This window comes from Stenella coeruleoalba (assembly GCF_951394435.1).
Source record: "Stenella coeruleoalba genome assembly, chromosome: 16".
NCBI classification, from domain to species: Eukaryota; Metazoa; Chordata; class Mammalia; order Artiodactyla; family Delphinidae; genus Stenella; species Stenella coeruleoalba.
The window spans coordinates 31,133,619-31,156,835 of NC_137162.1; the positions used below are offsets into that span (position 1 = coordinate 31,133,619).

Consider the following 23,217-nt stretch of genomic DNA (forward strand, 5'->3'; position numbering starts at 1 on the left):
TTATTTTCATTTTAGGGGATTAGTCTTTCTGATATACAAAAGTTTTAAAGTTTAGAAGTTAAATATATCAAGTCAGGTTTTCTTTTTCTTATACTTCTAAACGTATAAAATTATTCCTACTATAGCTCTGGGAAATAACGTATTTTTCCGAAGTTTTTCTATGGTTTGTTTGTTTATACTTAATTCTTTCAATCCATTTGGGTTTTATTTGGAGGCACCCCTCCCCCCAAGTTCTGACTAATAATCTCAACGCCGTCTAATTCACATTTTTTCCCCGTGTCTCCTTTACCACATAGTGTGTTTTTATATGTAGTGTTAGCATTTATGTCCCATTCATCTGTGTGTCTTTTCATGTTAATTTCTTTATATGTTTTAATATTTGGTGGCCATCCTTCCTCAAGGTCCTTGCTTTTCATTTTTAGAATTTTTAAAAAAATTTTATTGGAGTATAGTTGACTTACAATGTTGTGTTAGTTTCAGGTGTACAGCAAAGTGCTTCAGTTATAGATATACATATATTCATTCTTTTTAAGATTCTTTTCCCATATAGGCCATTACAGAGTACTGAGTAGAGTTCCCTGTGCTATACAGTAGGTCCCCGTTGGTCATCTATCTTATATATAGTAGTGTGCATGTGTTCATCCCAAGCTCCTGATTTATCTCCCCCCAACCCTACAATGTTTCCCCTTTGGTAACCATAAGTTTGCTTTCGATATCTATAAGTCTGCTTCTGTTACGTTAAGTTCATTTGTATCTTTCTTTTTAAATTAGATTCCACATATGAGTGATATCATATGATATTTGTCTTTCTCTGTCTGACTTACCTCACTTAGTATGATAATCTCTAAGTCCATCCATGTTGCTGCAAATGGCATTATTTCATTCTTTTTGATGGCCGAATAACATTCAATTGTATATATGCACCACATCTTCTTTATCCGTTCCTTTGTCGATGGACATTTAGGTTGCTTCCACATCTTGGCTATTGTAAATAGTGCTGCAATAAAGATTGGAGTGCATGTATCCTTTCGGATTATGATTTTCTCCAGATATATGTCCAGGTGTGGGATTGATGGATCATATGGTAGCTGTATTTTAAGTTTTTTAAGGAACCTCCATACTGTTCTCCATAGTGGCTGTACCAATTTATATTCCCACCAACAGTGCAGGAGAGTTCCCTTTTCTCCACACCCTCTCCAGCATTTATTGTTTGTAGACTTTTTATGATGGCCATTCTGACCGGTGCAAGGTGATGCCTCATTGTAGTTTTGATTTGTATTTCTCTGATAATTAGTGATCTTGAGCATCATGTGCTTTTTGGCCATCTGTATGTCTTCTCTGGAGAGCTACCTATTTAGATCTTCTGCCCATTTTCTGATTGGGTTTTTGTTTTTTTGACTAGAGCTACATGGGCCGTTTCTATATTTTGGAGGTTAATCCCTTGTCGGGATTACCATCTAATTCATATTCTTTCCCCATGTCTCCTTTATCACATAGTGTGTGTTTTTACGTGTAGTGTTAGCATTTGTATCCCATTCATCTGTGTGTCTTTTCATGTTAATTTCTTTATATGTTTTAATATTTGGTGGCCATCCTTCCTCATGGTCCTTGCTTTTCATTTTTAGAAATTTCTTGAATAGTCTCACTTGTTTATTCTTCTACATGACTTTGAGGATCACTTCTCCACAAAAATCTAGGAAGATTCCAACAAAATCCTCTTGAATTTGGATCATGATTGCATTAAACTTATAACTTCATTTGGAGAAATGGATACATTTGTAGCATTTACCCAATTCATCCAGGAACATGGAATGTCTTTTCTTCACTTACTACTACTTTTATAAACTGCAGTACAAATGTATAATTCTCCTCTTGCAGTTATCCACACTTCCTGTTAAAGTTATCCCAAGTCTCTTAGGTTGACTATTCAAACGGGCCCTCTGAAAATTTCTCTTCTTTTGGCATATTTCAGTGTGAAGGATGGGCAAGGGTATGCCTTTATCACATCTAAGAGCTGAGAAGGGAGTTCCCTCCATCTCTCTTCTCATATCCATCTGGGTACCGAGTTATGTTCATCCCATCACCTAAATAGCCCTCCCAAGCAAACTCTCGCCATCCCTACAGTCCTATCACTCTCCAGGACGCCACCACTTCTTGACTGGAGACAGGCATTAATGTCCGCTGTAGCCTCACATCCTGCAGCCTCCCTTTCCCCAGTCCCCCCTCCCACCGGCAGCCACCTCCTATGTGTTGGGTACTGTCCCAGGCCAGGGGGTACATCAGGGGAGAAGATGGAGCTAGCTTTTTAGAGGGTGTCAGGGAGGCAGGCAATAAACATGTGAGCAAATAAATGAGATCGTTGCTGGTAATGCTCAGTGATCCCCGAAGGAAATAAATGGGGACTGAGAAGATTCTTCTAGAATCTTCCTCTTATGCATTCAGCTTGGTGGTCCACATTTTGGCCTTCAGCGTCTCAGGGGAGAATTTAATCGGTGTCCCACTGTGCTCTTGGGTCCCTGTGCTCCCTGCCTGCCTCACCATCAGCCGTGAGCGCTGTGTCTGAATTTCTCCCCCGACTGCCTCTCTACTGCCCCACCGCTTCTTCACCCAGCCACTCCCTGCTTTAGAAGCACCCCCCTGCCCCAGAAGCTTCTGGAAATCCGTGTGAAAGAGGCCCCAACTAATCCCTCCAGGGCCTCTGAAGACCAGCAATTCCCCTCTACAGCTTTGTGAACCAAAAAGGACCAAACCCCATGGGAAGTTCAGGTGACAGTTGTCTGAGGGAAAGAGCAGCTACTCCTTTCTCATCTGTCTCCTCCTCCCTCTCTCCCCTTCCTTCTTCTAAATGACACTGGGATGTGCTCTTAGACCCTACTAAAATTTTGGGCAAGGGGTAGGGCAGAGAAAAGCTGTCATTCTGTCAGGACACTTCATTCTGTCCTGAATGGGGGAGGCTGGGTTTCGCAGGCTGGGGTCTGAAGACAGATAACAGGTTGGTATAGCTGTGCTCCTGGCCAGAGCTTAAACTTTAGTATGGTCATCAAGATACCAGAGGCTGGGCTTCCCTGGTGGCGCAGTGGTTGAGAGTCCGCCTGCCGATGCAGGGGACACGGCTTCGTGCCCCGGTCCGGGAGGATCCCACATGCCGCGGAGCGGCTAGGCCCGTGAGCCATGGCTGCTGAGCCTGCGCGTCCGGAGCCTGTGCTCCGCAACGGGAGAGGCCACAACAGTGAGAGGCCCGCGTACCGCAAAAAAAAAAAAAAAAAAAAAAAAAAAAGAATAATCATCAGTAAGGCTATGGGGTCCCTACAAGGTGCCAGACATTGTATTATGTGTTGCTCACAACCTAAAAAGTTAGATCCCATTGTGTCCTTTTTTATGGATGAGGAAACTGAGGCTCTAAGAATTTGAGTATCATGCCAAAGATCACTCAGGTCAAAAAAGCTGTGCTACCAAGCTGGGCTAGTCTTTTCTCTTCTATGGTCTATCCTGCCTGACTCCCTCCCGTCTCTACTTATTGAAACCCTTCTTGTCCTTCAATGCCACCTCCAGGAAGCCCTCCTAAATTTCCAGGTTGAGAGTGGGATTTCCTTCACCAGGTTGCTCTTACTGTTCTCTCTGCCTCATGGCTCCTGTGGATGGGGCGGTGTCTGATTCATAGCACATTGTGGAACTGGCTTGATTCAAGGCAGGTGGTGAGCCCTGGCTAGAGGTGGATACCTTAGATGGCTCTGAGGGAATCCAGTGGTCCTGAGTTCAGCCGAAAGTGAAGGGGCCCTCTTTTGTGCCTGGAGGGGACCACTTCCTATTCCTGAGGAACAACCTGCTCAGTCTTCAAGGACATCTGGCATGATCCCTGATTTGGGGCTGGAGAGCTCTGACTGTCAGTGTGTCTGGGGCAGCCGCCAGGGAGTGGAGAGTGGTTTGCAGGACAACTTCCCTGGGAGCTCAGGTTCCCATTCATCATCTGTCTTCTCCTCCTCTTCCTCAGGGGTCTTGCTCCAGTCTCCTGTGCACTTCCCACCTCGCAATACAAACACGGGTCACTGAGCCTTCAGAACCATGCCTGAGATGTAGAGAGATCTCCCTGGGAACATGACCCTTTATCATCTAGCTCAGGGGTCCCCAACCCTTGGGGCCGTGGCCTGCTACCGGTCCGCAGCCTGTTTGGAACTGGGCCACACAGCCGGAGGTGAGCGGCGGGCCAGCGAGTAAAGCTTCATCTGCCGCCCCCCATCGCTCGCGTTGCTAACTGAGCCATCTGCACCCCCCATTCCGTGGAAAAATTGTCTTCCATGAAACCGGTCCCTGGTGCCAAAAAGATTGGGGACCACTGACCTAACTTACTCTAGAGAATGAGGAGCTGGGATTTTCCCAGCCTTATATATTGGGACATTTACTGTCAATTATTAAGGTTGGAATCCCTAGCCCTGTATTATAAAGACCATCAGTAGAATCAGATGGGCCTGGGATTATATCTGGGTTTTGCTTCTTACTAGCTGTGTGACTGTGGGTGAGTTATTTAAAGTTTTCTAAGCCTCAGTTCTTTCTTTTGTAAGTAAAGCCAGTAATAGTCCCTACCTCACAGGACTGTGCTGAGAATTAAATGAGAAAATACACGTAAGGCAGCAAGCACAGTCCTTGGCACACAAGACCCAGTAAACATTATTGGGTCTCTCAGCAAAGCTCTAGCCTATAATTTGGGACCCACTACTCAGTGAATGACTCTTAACTATCTTGGCCAAGCCACTCTACTCTCCCAGGGATAACAGGATGACTACACACAGCCTAGTCACCTGAGTCTTTCCTTAACATATATCTTTGGTTAATTTTTTAGTTATTTGATGTCTCAAATTGTTATGGAGCAAGTTTTAAAAAAATAACATGCTTGGGTACAGTGGGTGTCTTATTGTCACTGCCTGCCAATGAGTATTAATGGGTCCTCAGCCTAAACTTGGTTTCGTTCAGTGCACTTTAAGGAGAACTTAACTTTTTACTTCACTTGTGGTGTTTCTGGTATAAAATGTCTTGTCTCTGTGGCTTACTGTTTCAACCCATTCTGCTCTTTCAGCCTTCAGAACAGTTTTAGAGCCAATAGTAATAATAGCTAACTCAATGAGTGCTGACTGTGAGCCAGGCATTTTTCTATGTCTTGAATGTATCATCTCTCTTAATCTTCATAACACCCCTAAGAGGTGAATACTCTCATCCTTATTTTATGGATGAGGAGACTGAAACATAGAGAGGTTAAGTGACTTAAGATCACACAGCTAGTACGTGACATAGTAAAGGTTTAACCTTGGACAGTCTGACTCCAGAGCTGGCACTCTAGGTCCATCTTGCAAACCACCTGACTTGCTAGAACTTTAAGTCTCTAGAGCTCAAACAGGGGGTAGGCTGTTCCATTCGTGGTCCCTGACAGACCTCACCTGGCATAGTCATTCCTTGTGACTCTGGGCTTGGTTGTGTGACTTGCTTTGGCCAGTAAGACATTAGAAAGCATGATGGAAGCAGAAGCTGACAAACACTTGCACGGTGGGGCTCATCCTTTTGGAATGCTGCCTTCCACATGAGCCATCTCGGCCATCCCTCGGCCATTTCAAGTCAACCCAGCTCAGGTCCCGGAGCAGAGAAAAGTCAGCCCCGTTTGTTCCTTGCCCAAACTCCTGGCCTTCAGAATCAGAAGCAAGCATAAAATGGTGGTTATTTTAAGCCACTCTGTTTAGAGGGATAATTTGTTATACAGCAATAAATGATGGAAATGGCCAAGAAGCCAAGGCCAGGCTGGGTGTGAAAGATGTGGACCAAGTGTGCAAGAAGACCTAGAGTCCAGGGCCCAGGAGAGCACTGAAGGTTTGAAGCCAGGTGAGCAGCAAGTCCTTCAAGAGCATCCCTAAGCAGAAGGTCTGGTGTAGCTCAGCCAACAGTCAGGGACTAGGAAAGATGCAGACACAGGCATTCAGGATGGGTGGAGGGTCCAACACCAAGCAAGATGGACATCTGGCTGGAGGCTCTGGAAAGAGAGAGCTCAAATTTGCATGATTAAGAAGCCTCCCATGAGCTTCTGCCTGGGGTCGGAGCAAATTCCAAGGCTTCATCAGCCAGTGCTAGGACACAGGTGGGAGCCAGTTAACTGACTGGGGAAGAGCGCACTGGATCTCCCAAGAGCCCATCCAACACTGTCTTAAAGAAGTTTCCAGCAAGCCCTTTCCCGTTCTCACCAATGAGCTTAGCTTTCCTTTCTTCCATCTTGCCAAGGTGTGGACTCATTATTTTTTCTTTCCATGGTGAGAGCAGAAAAGTAGAAAAAAAGATTGGACCACAACCTTTCCATCTGCATAAACACGAGTATGTTTCTTTCCCATCGGAAAAGGGTTTCCCGGCAACAGTGTGTGTGTGTATGTGTATGTGTGTACAGACATACACTACAAAGTGCAGAGCACATGTTCTTAGGCAAAGTGTATGATGTAATATAGTTCTTCTTTATTTTTAATTCCTGATTATAAAAGTAATATGTTGAATAAAATTTAGAAATTACAAAAAGTATATAAAAAAGTAACATTCACCCAAAAATCACCCATCAGGGATCATCACAATGGACATTGTGCATATTTCCTTCCAGTATTTTTTCCATAATTTTTCATATATGCTTTTTAAAAAGATGGAATCATACTGGGTACTACTTCCTAACCTGTTTTTTGACTTATAATATGAACATTTTTCCCGTTTAGCAATCTTTCTTCTAAAACAGTTTAAAATGTTACATTAAGTTCCTTTATATCATAATTCCTTTATTGGGGGTGTGTGGTTGTTACAGTCTGTCTTTAAAATGTTGAGAATGAACATCCTTTGTTTTCATTGTCAATCGATTCCTTAGTACTGATATTTAGAAGTCATATTATTGGGTCGAAGTCATATCATTGGGTCAAAATCATACTATTGCTTGTTTTAAAAGACTTTGATACATCTTGCTAAATTATCTCATAACATGTTACCAATGTATATTCCTCCTTCAACAGCAGTGTATAAGAATTCCCATTTTATTATACACTTGCCAATATTGAATCATTTCATTAACAAAAACTGGCAGTGATCTTTTAACCCATTTTCTCTTTCCCTTCTGTAACATTTGAAATTTGGCACAGATATAAACTTTACTTGGCACTGAATTGCTTAGGATTACACACTGATTACCGCAGTGGTTGCCTAGTTCATTCCTAAATCAACCTGTTAAAGGGGCTTTGCCTCGTTTTTTTTTTCCTAATGAATAATGAAAAGCTCTGCTGTGTGTGTCTCGCCAGTAGTTTTCTGACAGAGGTGTGCAGATGTGTCGTCCATCGACCTTGCTTGGGATGCTTGTTCAGACCACACCTGTACAGGTGTGAGGTAGAGGGCAGGGGTTAGGAGCATGGATTCTGGAGTCAGAAGGGGCTGCCTTGAAAGGCAACTTCAGTCTCTTACCAGCTGCGTGACCTTGGGCAACTTATTCATGAACCTCAGTCTTCTCTTCTGTAGAAGAGGAATGATATTACTTAGTCACAGGATTGCTGTGCGTATTACATATGACCAAAGGGCAAGGCAAGTTGACTGTGAGGGTAAGACTCAAAGGCAAACTGGCCCTGCATCCCTCAGGTACTAGCCTTAGTTCCAGCTCCATCGGACTCTTATTTTCCTCCCTCTGGACTTTTTTTTACTTGCTGGTGTTTTGTTTTGTTTTGTTTTCTGCTAGAACACTCTCCCCAGATGGGTGTCCCCCTCTCATCATTTAGATCTCACCAACTCAGACTTTCCCTGGGCTCCCATCCCCCATTGCTCTTTCATAAACTCTGTTTTAGTTTCTTGAAAGTGCTTAATCCCTCCATAGAATGATCTCTTTTTGTTTGTTTGTTTGTTTCGTCCTGTTTTGTATTTGGCCACACCATGCGGCTTGCGGGATCTTATTTCCCCAACCAGGGATCGAACCCGGGCCCATGGCAGTGAAAGCGTGGAGTCCTAACCCCTTGACCACCAGGGAAGTCCCAGGATCTCATTGTTTATTGTTGATTTTCTTCCCTCCACTAGCACCATGAAGGCACCATGAGGATAGACTCTGCCTGTCTCTGCCTTCAGGAACCCAGCACAGTGCTGCCCAAAGCAGACACTCGATCAGTATTTATTGAGTGAATGGACTCTGGCAATAAAGTGGTTTTTAAGCTCTTGTGCTAGAGATTATTTTTTAATTTTTCTTAGAGTAAAGCAAAGCAGTTTTGTGCTAGATTTACCTCTGATGGGACGGAGCTGTAAATACAGGTATTAAAAAGTCAGTAACTGTGAGAGCTGAGGGTGTCCTGGCAGGGTTATTTGTGTTGTATCTTAAAGGCTTTGACACTAGACTGATCTGGAGAGAATCTCAACCTCTCCACCCAATGGCTGTGTGTCCACAGTGATATCTTAAGTGCTCTAAGCCTCAGTTACACTGCATGTAAAATGGCACTGATACCCACCTCAGAGGATTAGTTTGAGGATTAAATACAGGATAACATATGTGAGTACCTGCAAATAATCAGCATTTAAAAATGGCAGTTATGGGGCTTCCCTGGTGGCGCAGTGGTTAAGAATCCACCTGCCAGTGCAGGGAACACGGGTTCAAGCCCTGGTCCAGGAAGATTCCACATGCCATGGAGCAAATAAGCCCGTGCGCGACAACTACCGAGCCTGCGCTCTAGAGCCCGCGAGCCACAACTACTGAGCCTGTGTGCCACAACTACTGAAGCCCACGCGCCTAGAGCCCGTGCTCCGCAACAAGAGAAGCCACCGCAATGAGAGAGCGCCCGTGCACGGCAACAAAGACCCAATGCAGCGAAAAATAAATACATAAATAAATAAATTAAAAGAAAAAAAGAAAACTGAGGGCCAAGTAACGTTAGGCTCTAAGAATGAGACAGAAGGAATAATTACTATAAGGTTTTGTTTATTAATTATATTCATGAATATTAATTCATAGTCACTATGAATAATCATATATTCAAATGAACAGTATTGATCCAAGGCTGTCTTTTCGGGCTTTGGAAAAGCCCATCCCTTTCTACCTAGATGTCTTTGGGTGTATGTAGTTAATATTTCATTAATTATGTAGAGGGGCGTTGTGTGTACATCAATGTCTCATATGATGCATATAATTAAGCCACTTTTTGTTGGGAGCGGAAGAAAATTGGGCTTTCCCAAAGAAAAGCAGCTTGCTCCCAAAGTTGCTAACAGATTGCTTCTTAATTGAACTTGGGAGGTGAATTATATGGTGAATTAGAAAAAAGAACAACTCTGAATTTAGTGAATTGTTCCATAAAGGAAACTGTGGGATTGAATTGCAAATGCTGGATAGAAACATTTCAGCCTGGCCCCATGCATCACGGGCTGCTGACCTCTGCATGAACAGGCCTGGAGCTCTCTTTTCAAGGCCTGGAGGGCATTCTTTCCCAGAGACCAGCTGTAAGCCTGGGTTTCTTATGCAAAGGAGACGTTTGAATAAGCCCCTGTGACTAATGAAATCTACGGGGTCTTTGCATAGCCTCTCACTGAAGAGGTAATTAACCAAAGATCAAATATGGGCATATATATGTATTTTTTCAAATATTTTTTGTCTTGCAGTTACACCCAAGGAAAAAGATATCCCTACACCCTGAATACTCCCTGCCCCCATTGCCCGCAATCTCTGTCCATCAGACTATATTTCTCTCTTCCTTGTTCTGCGTGCTTATGGCTGCAGTTATAGCCACAGTCACACCTGTCTTATTTGCTTGCTTTTACTGAAATGGAGCAACACATTCCATTGATTTAGATGTGAGAAATGACTTTTCTTAGTACTTGATGTCTGTCTTCAGCTCCACATCTTCCATTCCTGGTGAGCTGGGGAGGAAGGAGGTTAGTTTTAAGAAAACATCATGAGTTGAGGCTACCTCTTACAGGGTTCTCTAAGTAGAGAATCTCAAGTTCGGCTGCACCTTAGAATCACCTGGGGAGCTTTTTAAAATCCCAAGGCCCAGGCCAATCGAATAAGAACCTCCGGGGGTGGGATGCAGGCCTCAGTACTTTTCTAAAAAGCTTCCCAAGATGATCCCGAAGTGCAGCGAAGGTTGAAAGCCATCGTTCCAAGAATATCTACTTCCCTCCCTCCATAAGCTGAAAAAGACAAACTTTTCCGTCAGTGATGATGAGTTAGAAATGAGTGGGTTTTCTCTGTAAGCACTGCCTACCTGACTCGTCCATCTGTCTATCCATCCATTCATCCATCTGTCTATCCATCCATTCATCCATCAATCACATATTTTATTTATTGCCAGGCACAGTGCTGGGTGTTTACTGTTGGACAAGGCAAGGTCCCTTTCTTCAGGATGCTAAAAACTAAACTAGGGGATCAGCTGAGTAGACAGGAGATCCCAATTACTTGCGGCAAGGGATGTGAAAAGGCCCAGGGTGCTGGTAACACAGAGGAGGGGGCTTCTAACCCAAGAGGAGCAATGGGGCTTCCCAGAGGAAGTGGTGTTCAAGCTGAGCCTTGCAGGTCCAGTAGGATTTGGCCAGATGAAGAGGTGGGTGTGGCAGAGGAAGGCGCATCAACAAGAGGAGAATGGAAATCCATGAGGACCGTGAGGAGCTTAGGTGGCTGAGCACAGAGTGGGAGTGGGGGAGTAGCAGGAAGCCCTGAGGTACCGGCTGGAGGAAGCCAGCAGGGCCATATCACAGGGGTGGGCCTCATGGGTCATGTTAGGGCTTAGAATTCATCCCGAGGGCAGTGGGAAACCTTGGCAGGGTTTTCATCAGGGGAGTGGCCAAATCACATTCACTCCAGGTAGATCCCAGGCTCAGCTGTACTAGAAGCATGCGATTTGCTGCCCTTTGGAGAAATGACGAGAGCTGCCAGTCTCTTGCTGGTAAGGGTGACAGAGAAGGGATGTGTGTTCTTAATTGCTGTGACCCCAGTCTCATCAGTGGCTTTCCCTTGGGAATAGACAGCCACCACCACCACCACCACCACCACCACCACGCCCCCGCAAGACATCCCACTTGTTCTCCTGTTCTTTCTGGGTCTGAGGCTGAGGGAAGGAGCACAGATCTGGGGAGGTCCGCCAGGACCCACCTTCAGCTTCTCCATTACTAACCATCTCTGTACCTTCAGGACAGGCAAGTCACTTCACCTCTTGGAACCTTGTTTCCACATCTGTGAGACGAGGATGTTTGTGGCTCTTTTGTCGCTGAGTCTTCATGAGGCTAGAATTACAAAACTCTGCGTTTAGCACTGTTCCCAGCACATGGTCAGCACCGTAATTGGCACACAGTAAACACTGATTCCTTCCCCACCTCCATCTGCTAGGGGGCCCCTGGTCTCCCCCCAGCTCCAGAGCTTTGCTCCCATTGTAACCCCAAGGGCCAGGGGGCCAAGGGAATCAGAAGTCCTCATCCCCCCACCTCCTCTGCCTGCTGCAAAGCTGAATATCAATCTCTCGCAGCCATCGCTCCCTCAACCACAGCTTCCAGCTAACCTTGAACCAGGCTGTGCTCAGGTATCCTTACAGGTCTTTTTTTTTTTTTTTTTTTTTTGTAGGAGCCAAGCAGGTCTAAACTTTCCAACCCTCCATGATGGACTGGTGCTTTGCAGAACCTCCTTTCAAATCCCAGCTCCTGTGTTCCCCTCCTGTTCGCTACTAATAACCCGGATCATATTCAGAGCCAGTGCAGTTACAAAACCCTTTCACGTCCTCTGGCTCCCATCTAGATCTCTCAGAATAAAAGCCAAAATCCTGAAAATGGCCTGCAAGGTCCCCCAGGAGCTGACCCCCCCAGACCCTCCACTGCTCACTGACCTCATCACCTATTATTCTTTCCCTGGCTCATTCCATTCCAGTCATACCCACCTCCATACTGTCAAGCACATTCCCACCCCAGGGCCTTTGCACCTGCTGTCCCCTCAGTTGGAATGCTCTTCCCCAGATATCTGCAGACCCTCTCCCTCACTTTCTTCAGGCTTCTGCTTTTCTGCCTTGTATGAAATGGCAATCCTTCACCCCTAGCATTCACTGTTCCCCTCGCCCTTATTTATTTTCTTCATAGCGCTTGTCAACAACCGACTTATATATTTAGTCACCTGTTTGTTTATCATTTTCTCCTCTACCCTCCACCAGAATATAATTTCCATGAGGTCAGGGTAGAGTTTGTTCAGTGTCATATCCTGAGCAGCAGAAACAGCATCTGGCATGCAGCAGGTGTCGGATGAACATTTGTTGAATGAGCAAATGCCTAAACAAACCATTACCTCATTCGGAACTTGGAACAGCCCATTTGACAGATGAAAAGTACTAACACCCAAGGTCTCATCCTCAGTTACACAGGGAGTGAAGACTAAGCTAGTCCGGGAGCCTTGGCCTCAGGCTCTCCTTCAGTCTGCACAGGGCACATTCCTCTGCTGGCCAGTGATTTTCATACCATCAGGATTTCCCCTGACCTTTAGCCCTAGAGGAAATGATATCGCAACTGGAAGAATACCCAGAGGGCTGGGAGCTGGCAGCGAACGCCCCGGCAGCTGCAGGGAGTGTGTTAGTGGATTCTGACTTGGCCAGAAAGGCAGCGGACGAGCAGGATGAAGGCATGTAAAAATATCTGCGCGCGCCTGGTCCACCGCCAGTGTCAGTCACCAGAGGGAGAGAGGTGGTCTGCATGTCAGGAGTTGGGATGCAGGACCACAGGGCTGTCTTCCGTGGTTGTCAGGGGCCAGGGCATTGGGTTCCATGTTTGGGACCCTTCCTTGAGCAGCTCTGGAAGCCTGTGACCTATGGAGCACAGGAAATATCATCGGGCTTCTGACCAGGAGACTGTCCTGAGCCCTCAGCTTCCTTTACGGGCTGGCAACCCGGGGCTGATCATTTTGAATCTCAGTTTTCTCCTCTGTAAAATGGGGTTACACTTCTGCTACAGAGTGTTTTCATCAAGGTCAAAGGGGAGATGGGGAAACTGCTTTGTAAGCTGCAGATTTCTAAACAAATGCAAGAAATATTTTGCACGAGTAGATTGTCCTGTAGGTGCTTTGGTGTGGTTTCACGTGTATGATAGTCTCTCCTGGACACAGGCTTTGTCCTCAAATCTGCTCCCTGGTGTCCCGACCCACCCAGCTGCTCAACTGCCAAATGTAGGCATCATTCGGGACCCCCTCAGTCCCTCATATCTAAGCCATCAGCCTCTCCTGTTGCTGTGCCTCCAACTATATTCTTAATATCCCTGAGGATCCAGCCTCCCTCTCTCCACCACGGTCAGCCCCTCCACATGGCAAGCTCATTCCCAATCCAGATTCTTTCCTGATCCTCCTTCAGCTGGGACCCGCTGGCCCGGATCTCTGTGTGGCTGGCTCCTTCTTGTCTTCCAAGTCTCAACCCAACTGTCACCTCCCTAAAGGGCCTTCTCTGACCGCTTTCTAAGCAGCTGCTCCAGGCCGCGTTACCACATACTGCGTTTGATCTTCAGAGCATTTTCTGAACCTGCAATCATCTTATTCCTTTATTTTCTTACCTACCATTTACTGTCCAACTGCCCATTTGGAACTTAGGCACTGTCTGTCCTGTTCACTGCTGAATCCCTGCTGCCCGGGACTGTACCTGGTTCACAGTAGGTCTAATAATAGATGGTGATAGACCATCTTCCTGGTGGGGACAGATGTGAATCTGGTTTCTAGCAAACGAGTACGTGCATCACTGCCCTTGACTGAGGCAGTGTCGGCAGAGTCTGATTTATAAAGTAAGCAGAGCAATTTCTAAAAGGAGACTCACACCCCAAAGAGGAAACCAGGATGCCTGTATAAGCCAAGGCAGCAGCAACTGTCACATCACATATTTAGGAGTGGCATTGGTGACGTCTCCCTGCATCCCGTGCGGGGGACTCCAGAACTTGAGAGTGTCCGGTTTGCGTTGGGCTTTCTCAGGGAGTTGGGGGTTAGGAAGCTGACTTTGGGATTCGCCTGTTAACTTTATATGTTTCACTCCAAGTGCCCTTGATCGAGGAGGCTACATTTATAATTTCTGAACTATGTTCATGGTTATAAGAAAGCAAGTTCTTTTTGGCCTGAGCATCGAGTAGGGGCCCAGTCATCCTTTGTTAACAGATCTTTACTGACCCACTGGTGATTCTGAGCATCCCCCAGGTGACCAGGTGTGTTCCCTCATCTCATGGTGCTGGTGCAAAGAAGGCTGGTGCGTCCTCACGTTTCTTTTCTTCTTTGTTCCTTTAGGTGGGCTTGGAGAGCAGCCATCTGAGAGCTGGTCGAATGCTACAGCCACGAATACCAGCAGTGAGGAAGCTAGAGAGGGTAATGTGAGGCCCCACCAGGCCTTGGGGTACTCTTTGTTTTTCAGTTGTTGTAAATTTCACATAACCTAGAATTTACCATTTTAACCATTTTAATGTGTACCATTTCGGGGCATAAGTACATATACAATGTCGTACCACCATCACCACTATCTAGTTCCAGTCGCACCCATTTCCCTCCCCCATCCCTGATCCTGGCTTTGGGAACCTCTTATTGTACCTTTTACTTCAATCTTAGTGAACTAGAAGCAGTGAAGTCTGTGAATGAGGGGGCAGTGAGGCCTTTTGTTGAGTGGGGTGGGCCGTCTGCCAGAGAAAGGTATAAGGGTGGTATTTGGTTGCTCGGGGACTGGATGGCCTCCAGTTAGACTCTGCAGTCTGGGCGTGACTTTTCTCTGTAGCCCTTGGCTGGCGAGCTGAAGGCCCGGAGGACGGAGAGGAGGGATGACGGGCTTTGGGAACCAGGGGTCTGACAGAATGAGTGGGCCTGGGAAGCAAGAAAGGGAGCTAAAGCTGGGGTGGGGACTGGGAGGCAGGTGTAGACTAGAGACCCCGTGGACAGTTGCGGGGGGGCTGTCTGTGGCAGGGGCCTGCCTGGAGGTACCACCTCTGCCTGTCTGCACACCAGCGCCCAGACGCGCATGCGCTCTCAGAGATTCTAGTGGAGATTATGGGAGGCACCTCACTGGAAGCATCTTGGTTTTGGAGAAGGTTTTCCTGTTCAGAAGCTGTGCTGGAGGAGAAGGGCTGCTGGGCTTCTGTCCAGCCTGCATCCTGCAGGAATCAGGGCTTGTTGCCGACAAGGGCATTCCTTCTATTGATACATAAAATTAACGCAGAGCAAAATGAATCATTTTTAAAATGCCAGAATCCTGTGTTTCAGGGATGTTTCTGTAGAGGTGAAGTACAAACCATTATTCACTTCATTTTATGTTCTTTCTTTAATGTTATTTTATATTTTACACACACAATATATATATAACTTCACAGTAATGTACAGATGTGATGATATCATCATATACTTTTCTTAGTGTTGTTTTTTTTTCTTTTCCCTTTAATTTGGCTTCCTCCTTCACTTCTTTTTTCCACATGTTACCCCTCTACTCTTCCCCAGGTAATGCATGCTAATAACTTTGTTTTCACCCTTTCATATTTTTCTCCATGCACATATATTCACATATACACTGATGCAGAGATGTATACATATGCATACATAAACATACATATAAACACATAAACATATATACAGATATGTTTTGTCCTTCTTTTTAAGAAGGGATCATATTTGATACGTGTTTTTTATGCATTATGCTTTTCTCACTCATCAGTACCTCATGGAAAACCCCTCCAAGACACTTGTATAACTTCAATTTATTCTTTTGAATAGTTGCAAAATATTCCTGGTATGAATGGGCCATAATTTATTCAATCCTTCTTTTATCAGTTAATAATAACTTCAAGTTTTTGCCATCATAAACAATGTTGCAGTAAAATACCTGAATATAGAGCCTTACACACTTAGTATGTTTTAAATAGATGTTGCTAAAATGCATTTCAAAAGGTGTAAGTGTGCTCCTTTCACCATGTCCTCCCTGGTACTAGGTATTATCAGTGTTTTTAATAATGGAAACGATAGCTTATTATTAGTTAATTCGTATTTCTCTGACTCCTGGTGACTTTCAGCGTCTTTTCCTACCTTTGTCAGTGATTTGGGGGTGCACTTCTGTGACTCGCTTCTTCCTGTCCTTGGCCCATTTTCCTGTTGGCTTGCTGATCCCCTCTCAGCAGTCTGATCTCCTTTAGAGAGAGGCAGACTCTTCCACTCACAATCCCCACCACCACCATTTGACAAACGTGCATCTGATTTTAAGTCGCACCAAGTATTGCTGGGACCGTGCGCAGGGCCCCTTTAAAATCTGTATTTTTCTGCTTTGCTTTCTCAAAGGTATTTTGACTTAGGCGTTTTCAGGCTCCCAGTCACCTGGTAAAATCCGTGTCACTTCATTTTGGCCGCAGATGACCAGCACTTAGTGGTGAAAATGGACACAGGGTGTGAGGATGAAACCAGAAGGATTTGCCATTACCCTTCAGTGATGTAGATGCCACACCTAATTTTTCCTTCACGATTTAAGTGATTTATTATGGCGTGAAAACCACCCCCAAACTTAGTGACTTCAAACTGTGATTTGTTATCTCTCATGATTCTGTGCATTGACTGGGCTGTCGGGGGTGGTTCTTTGGCTGACGTCAGCTGGGGTCACTCACTTGATTACATTCATCTAGCAGGTGGGCTGGGCCGAGAGGGCCAAAAAAAGCTTTAGTCACATGTTTGGTGCCTCACTGTGCCTCCACGTGCTGTCTTTCCACATGGACCTTCACCATTTAGTTGTCTAAGGATTTTTTATAGCATGGTGGCTGGCTTGCCAGAGAGAGGAGACAGAAGCCACCCGTCCACTTAAGGCATGGACTCTGAATGCTACTTCTGCCACATTCTATTGGTCAAAACAAGCCAAAGGGCCAGCTCAGCTTCAAGGAAAAGAAAATAGATTCCACCCCTTAATGTGAGAAGTGGCATGAACTTACAGGGATGAGAGCTGTGGCCATATTTGGAGACCATCTACTGCCTTCCCTCCCTGCATCTTTCCTGCTCACCAGCAATAGCTATTGTCAGAATTTTTAATATTAATATTTACTGGTTTTTTGGGCATCATATTACCCAACCAAATAAACTTGAACAGTCAGACACACTTGGGTTTGCATCCCAGCAAGCCACTTAGTAGTTACAACCTTGGATAAGTTATCCAGCTCTTCATCTAAGGTTTGGAGAGAATTAGAAACAATATTTATGCAAAGCTCATCGCCATGTGTCTGGAACTTAAAAGGTACCCAATGAGTGTAGCTCTTCCCCTTCTCTCTCTCCACCTTCACCTCCAAGAATTAGATTATCCAGCACGAAAAGTGCATTGTCCACCTCTGGACTGGGATTTCACAGCTGTTTAACAGCTGCACAGAAACACCATTAAGGAAGACAGGAAGGAATAAGGCTCCCGCAGCCCATTACAATTCTGCCTCTGGTTGGGTTGTACACGGTACTCACACGGCGACGAGAGATCTTCTTGGGTGTCTTGAGGAGGATGATGACAGCACTGCCCCACCCATGCCGCACACCCCTGCAGCTGGCTACATCCATAGTCTGCAGCCCCTCAAATGATCCTGGTGTGTTTCAAGAGGATAATGTCAAGGTTAGGCCAGTCCCTTCACTCTGTATTACAGCAGCAGACGAGCAGGTCTTTAAGCATCCAGGGTGAGCCTGAGGAGGAAGGAGACCCCCAAGGTGAGGTGAAGGCCATCCCTTCTAGCTTGTTCCCCCAGCCTTCCCATCTGTCCCTCCAGGACACTGTCAGGTGCCAGCCTGGGTGTCTCTTGTTTTTGTTTGAATTAAAGATAAGGCAAGTTGTGTCAATCTCAGATTCCCCTTTAATCACAACCCACCCCGCTTCCGCCACCCCCAGAAAAAGGGACCGCCCAAGCAGGAGAAAGGATCTGAGGGAAGCCCCTGGTCGGCTGGCTGCAGGACCAGGTGTATTTCCTGGCATTATGTTGCTCCCCTCAGCCCTGATGGCAGGGATTTGTACTTCCAGCTTTGGGGAGGTCTGGGGGGCCTTGGGGAATTGCTCACTCGGCACCCCTTGGCAGACTGGTCTGAGGAGCCTTCCTACCCTGGAGATGAGAGCTCAGCATGCATTTCGGGGCCGATAATGGGATTAATGAAATGGAGTGTGTAACTGTTCCTCAAATGAAGCTGCGACTGTTTTGGTAGAGCCTGATTTCCAGAACCATATTCATAAAAGAGAATGGACCTTTCACTTTCTGTAGCAGTCCCTAAGGGCTCTGTGCTGCAGCAAATAATAATGGAATCAGGTTGCACCAGAGAGCAGGGATCCCTCAAACTTGGGCACAGAGCCTCACCTGACCCCTGAATGTCACTTATGTCAGCATATCTGGGTGTAACCATTGAACCTGACTTTAGGCATTCTTTCTAGCCTGTCCCCAAATGCAGATGTGATGGTGATAACTGCAGCTCTCGTCGAGCCCTTACACAGCAGACGTTTGATGTTCATTGCCTGGTTCCATGCCCATGACATCACCATGCAGCAGGAAGGAGATCTCAGGGGACAGTGGCTCATCTAGAGCCACACAGGTAGTGAATGACAGCATTTACCTTGAGCCTAAGTCCCCCTGACCCTGAATCTCTTGCTCTTAATCTTTGGGCTACATCAGTGGTTCTCACACTTCCTTATGCATCCGGATCACCTGGGGAGCCTGAAAAAGCACAGATGCCTTGACAGTCCTCTAGGCCAATTGAGTCCCAATCTCAGGGCAGGGGGGCGGACACCAGAATTTTTTAAAAGTTTCCTGATTGAATCCAATGTGCAGTCAGGTTTGGGAACCATCGTGCAGAATAATCCACAGTCTCCCCCTTTACTGAGCCTTTCAAGATCGCCACAGGCAAGGTGCGAATTTGCCAGTCACCCGTGGGGTGAGGGTTATGCAGGTGGCTGGACTGTCAGGATGTTTACTTCCAGTGTAGGAGGGACCGGTTGACTAATCGAAAATCCGCAGTTCCTTGCTTGAGGAGGCTGTGCCATTTATAATACGGCTGTGCCTTCAGCTGGAAACGGAACATCGAATAGCTATGGCGGATTTTCAGAGAGGATAGGGTACACTCCCAGAGCCAGAGAATTTAAATGGACTTTATCCCCCAGCCCACCCCGCCCCCAGCATGTTAAATCCCTTCAGACACCCCTGAAGGGAGTCCTCCTCTGCATTTGCTCCTCTTCAGATGCAGGCCTCTTGGACCATAATAAATAATTACATCCTTCTATTGGGACTCCAATTCCAGATAGTAGTAATCCAAGAAAATCCAATAATGACAGTTGCATTAAGATCCTTCTTCCAGGCTAAGCAGAACATCTGTTTAGACATATTTTTAATCGGCAAATGCTTCCTGTGTTGAGTCCTCAGCAAATTAAATTTCTCACTGGACCGAGGGGGAAGCTGTCATTCAATAACCCATCTCTGGAAATTACACCCCAGTCTCTCTCCAGGTGCACTTAAGATTTTCCCATGCTGACTCGGCTGCACCAGGCCCTAACATTACTGGCTCACATGTGTATATAGCACAGCTTCTCTGAGAAACATTGGATTTCTTAGTGTTAGTCCCTCAGATAGAGAAGTATTGATATTTTTGCCCATTCTCCAAAGGAGAGTTGGCGGCGGAGGAAAATTAAGAGACTTGTTGAAAACCGTATGGGAAATAACAAACTTCCACTTGCTACATCACTGCCTGTGATTACTTAAGACAGGATTCTCAGGATTTAAACATTAAGGACTTCAGGGCTGCCAACATTTTGGAGAGGTTTCTGCCGCAGAATTGTTTGGACTGTTGGGTTGTTTATTTTTAGAATAACTCATCCATTCTTTAACTAATTAATTCAAAATCCAAGAGCACCGAATGCTTCCCACCAGCCAGACACTGTGCTGGGTGTGAATAGAGTGGTGAATGAGCCAACCACAGTCCCTGCCCCCATGGAGCTTCCAGTCTACTGGGGCAACTCACATTTGAAATCTGGATGCAATTTGTAGTCCTGGGCTGGGAGAGCAAGTTAGAATATCTGTAGAGACCAAGCAGGTAATGTCAATGGGTGAAATGCCTGGATGGGACCCTGAGGAGTGGGAGATAGATTCTAGCAACCAGGAAAACGTGTACCCTGACTGTAGAGAGCAGGTGCTACTTAACTGCTATGGGTTGTAAATGATAGAAGATGGGCCCACTGTTGCCAGATCTTTCCATTTTTAAAGAAAAACTAGAAAATCTGGATTTTTATGTGAAATTCCTTGATTTTTAAAAGTTGGCTTCTCAAATGAGAAGCCAACTTTGTTTTTAAACAAAACAAAACAAAAACCCAAAGTGTAGGCCAAAAGCATCCAGGCCAAACAAAACACATCTGTGGGTTGGGTTTATCCCAAGAGCTGCAAGTGTGTGACTTCTGATCTAGAAATTCTAGCAGTAAAACAATTATGTTCAGGCTTAAAAATGTGTTATATGCCAACTTTCTTGTTCTGGCAACTGAACTGGCAGGGACCCCTTTTACAAACATAGAACTACTGGAAAAAAATATAACCTTCCTCTTACTCCAAATTAAAAATACAGAGTTAAGCTCAAAGAAAAGATAGGGAAATTGTCATTATCAGAAAAGAACAGGGAACATAAACCCATGAAACTAAGCTTCAGATGGTGGCAAAACTGTGCAGAGGGCACTGAGACTGGGCCAGGATTTGGGGTACTGAGGGCTGGTGGTTTTTTTATGCCCATGTAACAGCTATATAGGTTCAGGATTTGTGGCCGTGGCCTTGGAGACTGAGATCTTGCATAAAATGAACTCCTTCAAAGGGCTTCCTAATCATTAAAAAAGAAAGAAAGAGAGAGAGAGAGAGAGAGAGAGAGAGAAAGAGAGAGAAAGAAAGAAGAAAGAAAGAAAAAACAAAGAAAGAAAGAAAAGAAAAGACTAGAAAAACTCTGTCCAGTGGCTGAAAGAAGGGACAAGAAATCTTGCTATCTTTCCTAGGTTCTAAGTGGGGGTAAAAACATATCTTCTATGAGAAACTGAATCCCAAAGCCTGTTCCTGAGACAGGTATAAGTTCTCAAATTTCATTTCCTATGTATGGAAACCATAAACTTAGAAATTAACATAAAAATTGATCTAGGACCCATAGAACCCCAAGAGCCCTGAAAAAATGAAAATCAGGATCACACTCATTGCTGAGGGCATATGAGACTCTTGCAGAAAGGAATAACCCTCCCCCACAAAATGAACTTTAACTAAAATATTAGAAACACAAAAAGTTAATCCATGAAGGATAATCAACAGAGACAATAACTTGGAGAATTAGTACCCCAAGATGCAGAAATAATAGAAGAATCTGTGTGAGATTAAATAGGTATACATAAAATGACTAAAGAGCCAATGGGAGAATTTGAAACTATTGTGAGGGAAAAAAAGAACAGATCAATTTAGAAGCTACTAAATAGGGCTTTTGGTAATGATAACTGCATTTATTGAAACTGGAATGGGATAAATAGTATATTGAACACAACTGAAGAGAGAATTATTGAAATAGAAAATAGATCTGAGGGGGAGGAGCTTCAAGATGGCGGAAGAGTAAGACGTGCAGTTCACCTTCCTCCCCATAAATACATCAGAAATACACCTACATGTGGAACAACTCCTGCAGAACACCTACTGAATGCTGCAGAAGACCTCAGACCTCCCAAAAGGCAATAAACTCCCCACGTACCTGGGTAGGGCAAAACAAAAAAGAAAAAAGAGAGACAAAAGAATAAGAATGGGACCTGCACCAGTGGGAGGGAGCTTTGAAGGAAGAAAGGTTTCCACACACTAGGAAGCCCCTTCATGGGCAGAGACTGCGGGTGGCGGAGAGGGGAAGCTCTGGAGCCATGGAGGAGAGCGCAGCCACAGGGGTGCGGAGGGCAAAGTGTAGAGATTCCCACACAGAGGATTGGTGTGGACCAGCACTCACCAGCCCGAGAGGCTTGTCTGCTCACCTGCTGGGGCGGGCGGGGGCTGGGAGCTGAGGCTCGGGCTTCGGAGGTAATCACAGATTGCCAACAAACACATGAAAGGATGCTCAACATCACTAGTCATGCAAATCAAAACTACAATGAGGTATCACCTCACACCAGTCACAATGGCCATCATCAAAAAATCTACAAACAATAAATGCTGGAGAGGGTGTGGAGAAAAGGGAATGCTTTTGCACTGTTGGTGGGAATGTAAATTGATACAGCCACTATGGAGAACAGTATGGAGGTTCCTTAAAAAACTAAAAATAGAAGTACCATATGACCCAGCAATCCCACTACTGGGCATATACCCTGAGTAAACCATAATTCAAAAAGACATGTACCACGATGTTCATTGCAGCACAATTTATAATAGCCAGGACATGGAAGAAACCTAAGTTGATCATCGACTGATGAATTGATAAAGAAGATGTGGCACATATATACAATGGAATATTAATAAGCCATAAAAAATGAAATTGACTTATTTGTAGTGAGGTGGATGGACCTAGAGTCTGTCATATAGAGTGAAGTAAGTCAGAAAGAGAGAAACAAATACCGTGTGCTAACACATATATATGGAATCTAAAAAAAAGAAAAAATGGTTCTGAAGAACCTAGGGACAGGACAGGAATAAAGATGCAGATGTAGAGAATGGACTTAAGGACACGAGGAAGGGGGAAGGGTAAGCTGGGACGAAGTGAGAGAGTGGCATGGACATATATACACTACCAAATGTAAAATCGATAGCTAACGGGAAGCTGCCACATAGCACAGGGAGATCAGCTCAGTGCTTTGTGACCATGTAGAGGGATGGGATAGGGAGGGTGGGAGGAAACACAAGAGGGAGGAGATATGGGGATATATGTATATGTATGGCTGATTCACTTTGTTATAAAGCAGAAACTAACACACCATTTTAGAGCAATTGTACTCCAATAAAGATGTTAAAAAAACAAACAAACAGAAAACCAAAGTAGTTCTAGAAGTTGTAGACACTGTAATAAGGCAAGAAAAAGAAATTAAAGGCATACAAATTGGAAAGGAAGAAATAAAACTGTTCTGATTTCCAAATGACATGTTTGTCTATGTAGAAGATCTCAAGGAATCTACCACAAACAAACAACTCCTAGAACTAATTAGTGAGTTTAAGAAGATGGCAGAATACAAGACCAAAACACAAAAAAATGCTTATATTTCTAATAATTAATGTGCAGAAACCAAAATTAAAAACACAATACCATTT

General features: G+C 45.0%; 1 protein-coding gene across 1 annotated transcript in view; it reads left to right on the top strand.

Moving 5' to 3' along the window:
• TLL2 (tolloid like 2) overlaps positions 1-23,217 on the top strand; it is a gene marked incomplete at both ends in the record, with an annotated part of 128,815 nt that overhangs the window by 47,932 nt on the left and 57,666 nt on the right. Inside the window, one exon of the mRNA XM_079899504.1 lies at positions 14,249-14,326. Coding sequence (XP_079755630.1) covers positions 14,249-14,326 — 78 coding nt within the window. The remainder of the gene's footprint in view (positions 1-14,248; positions 14,327-23,217) is intronic.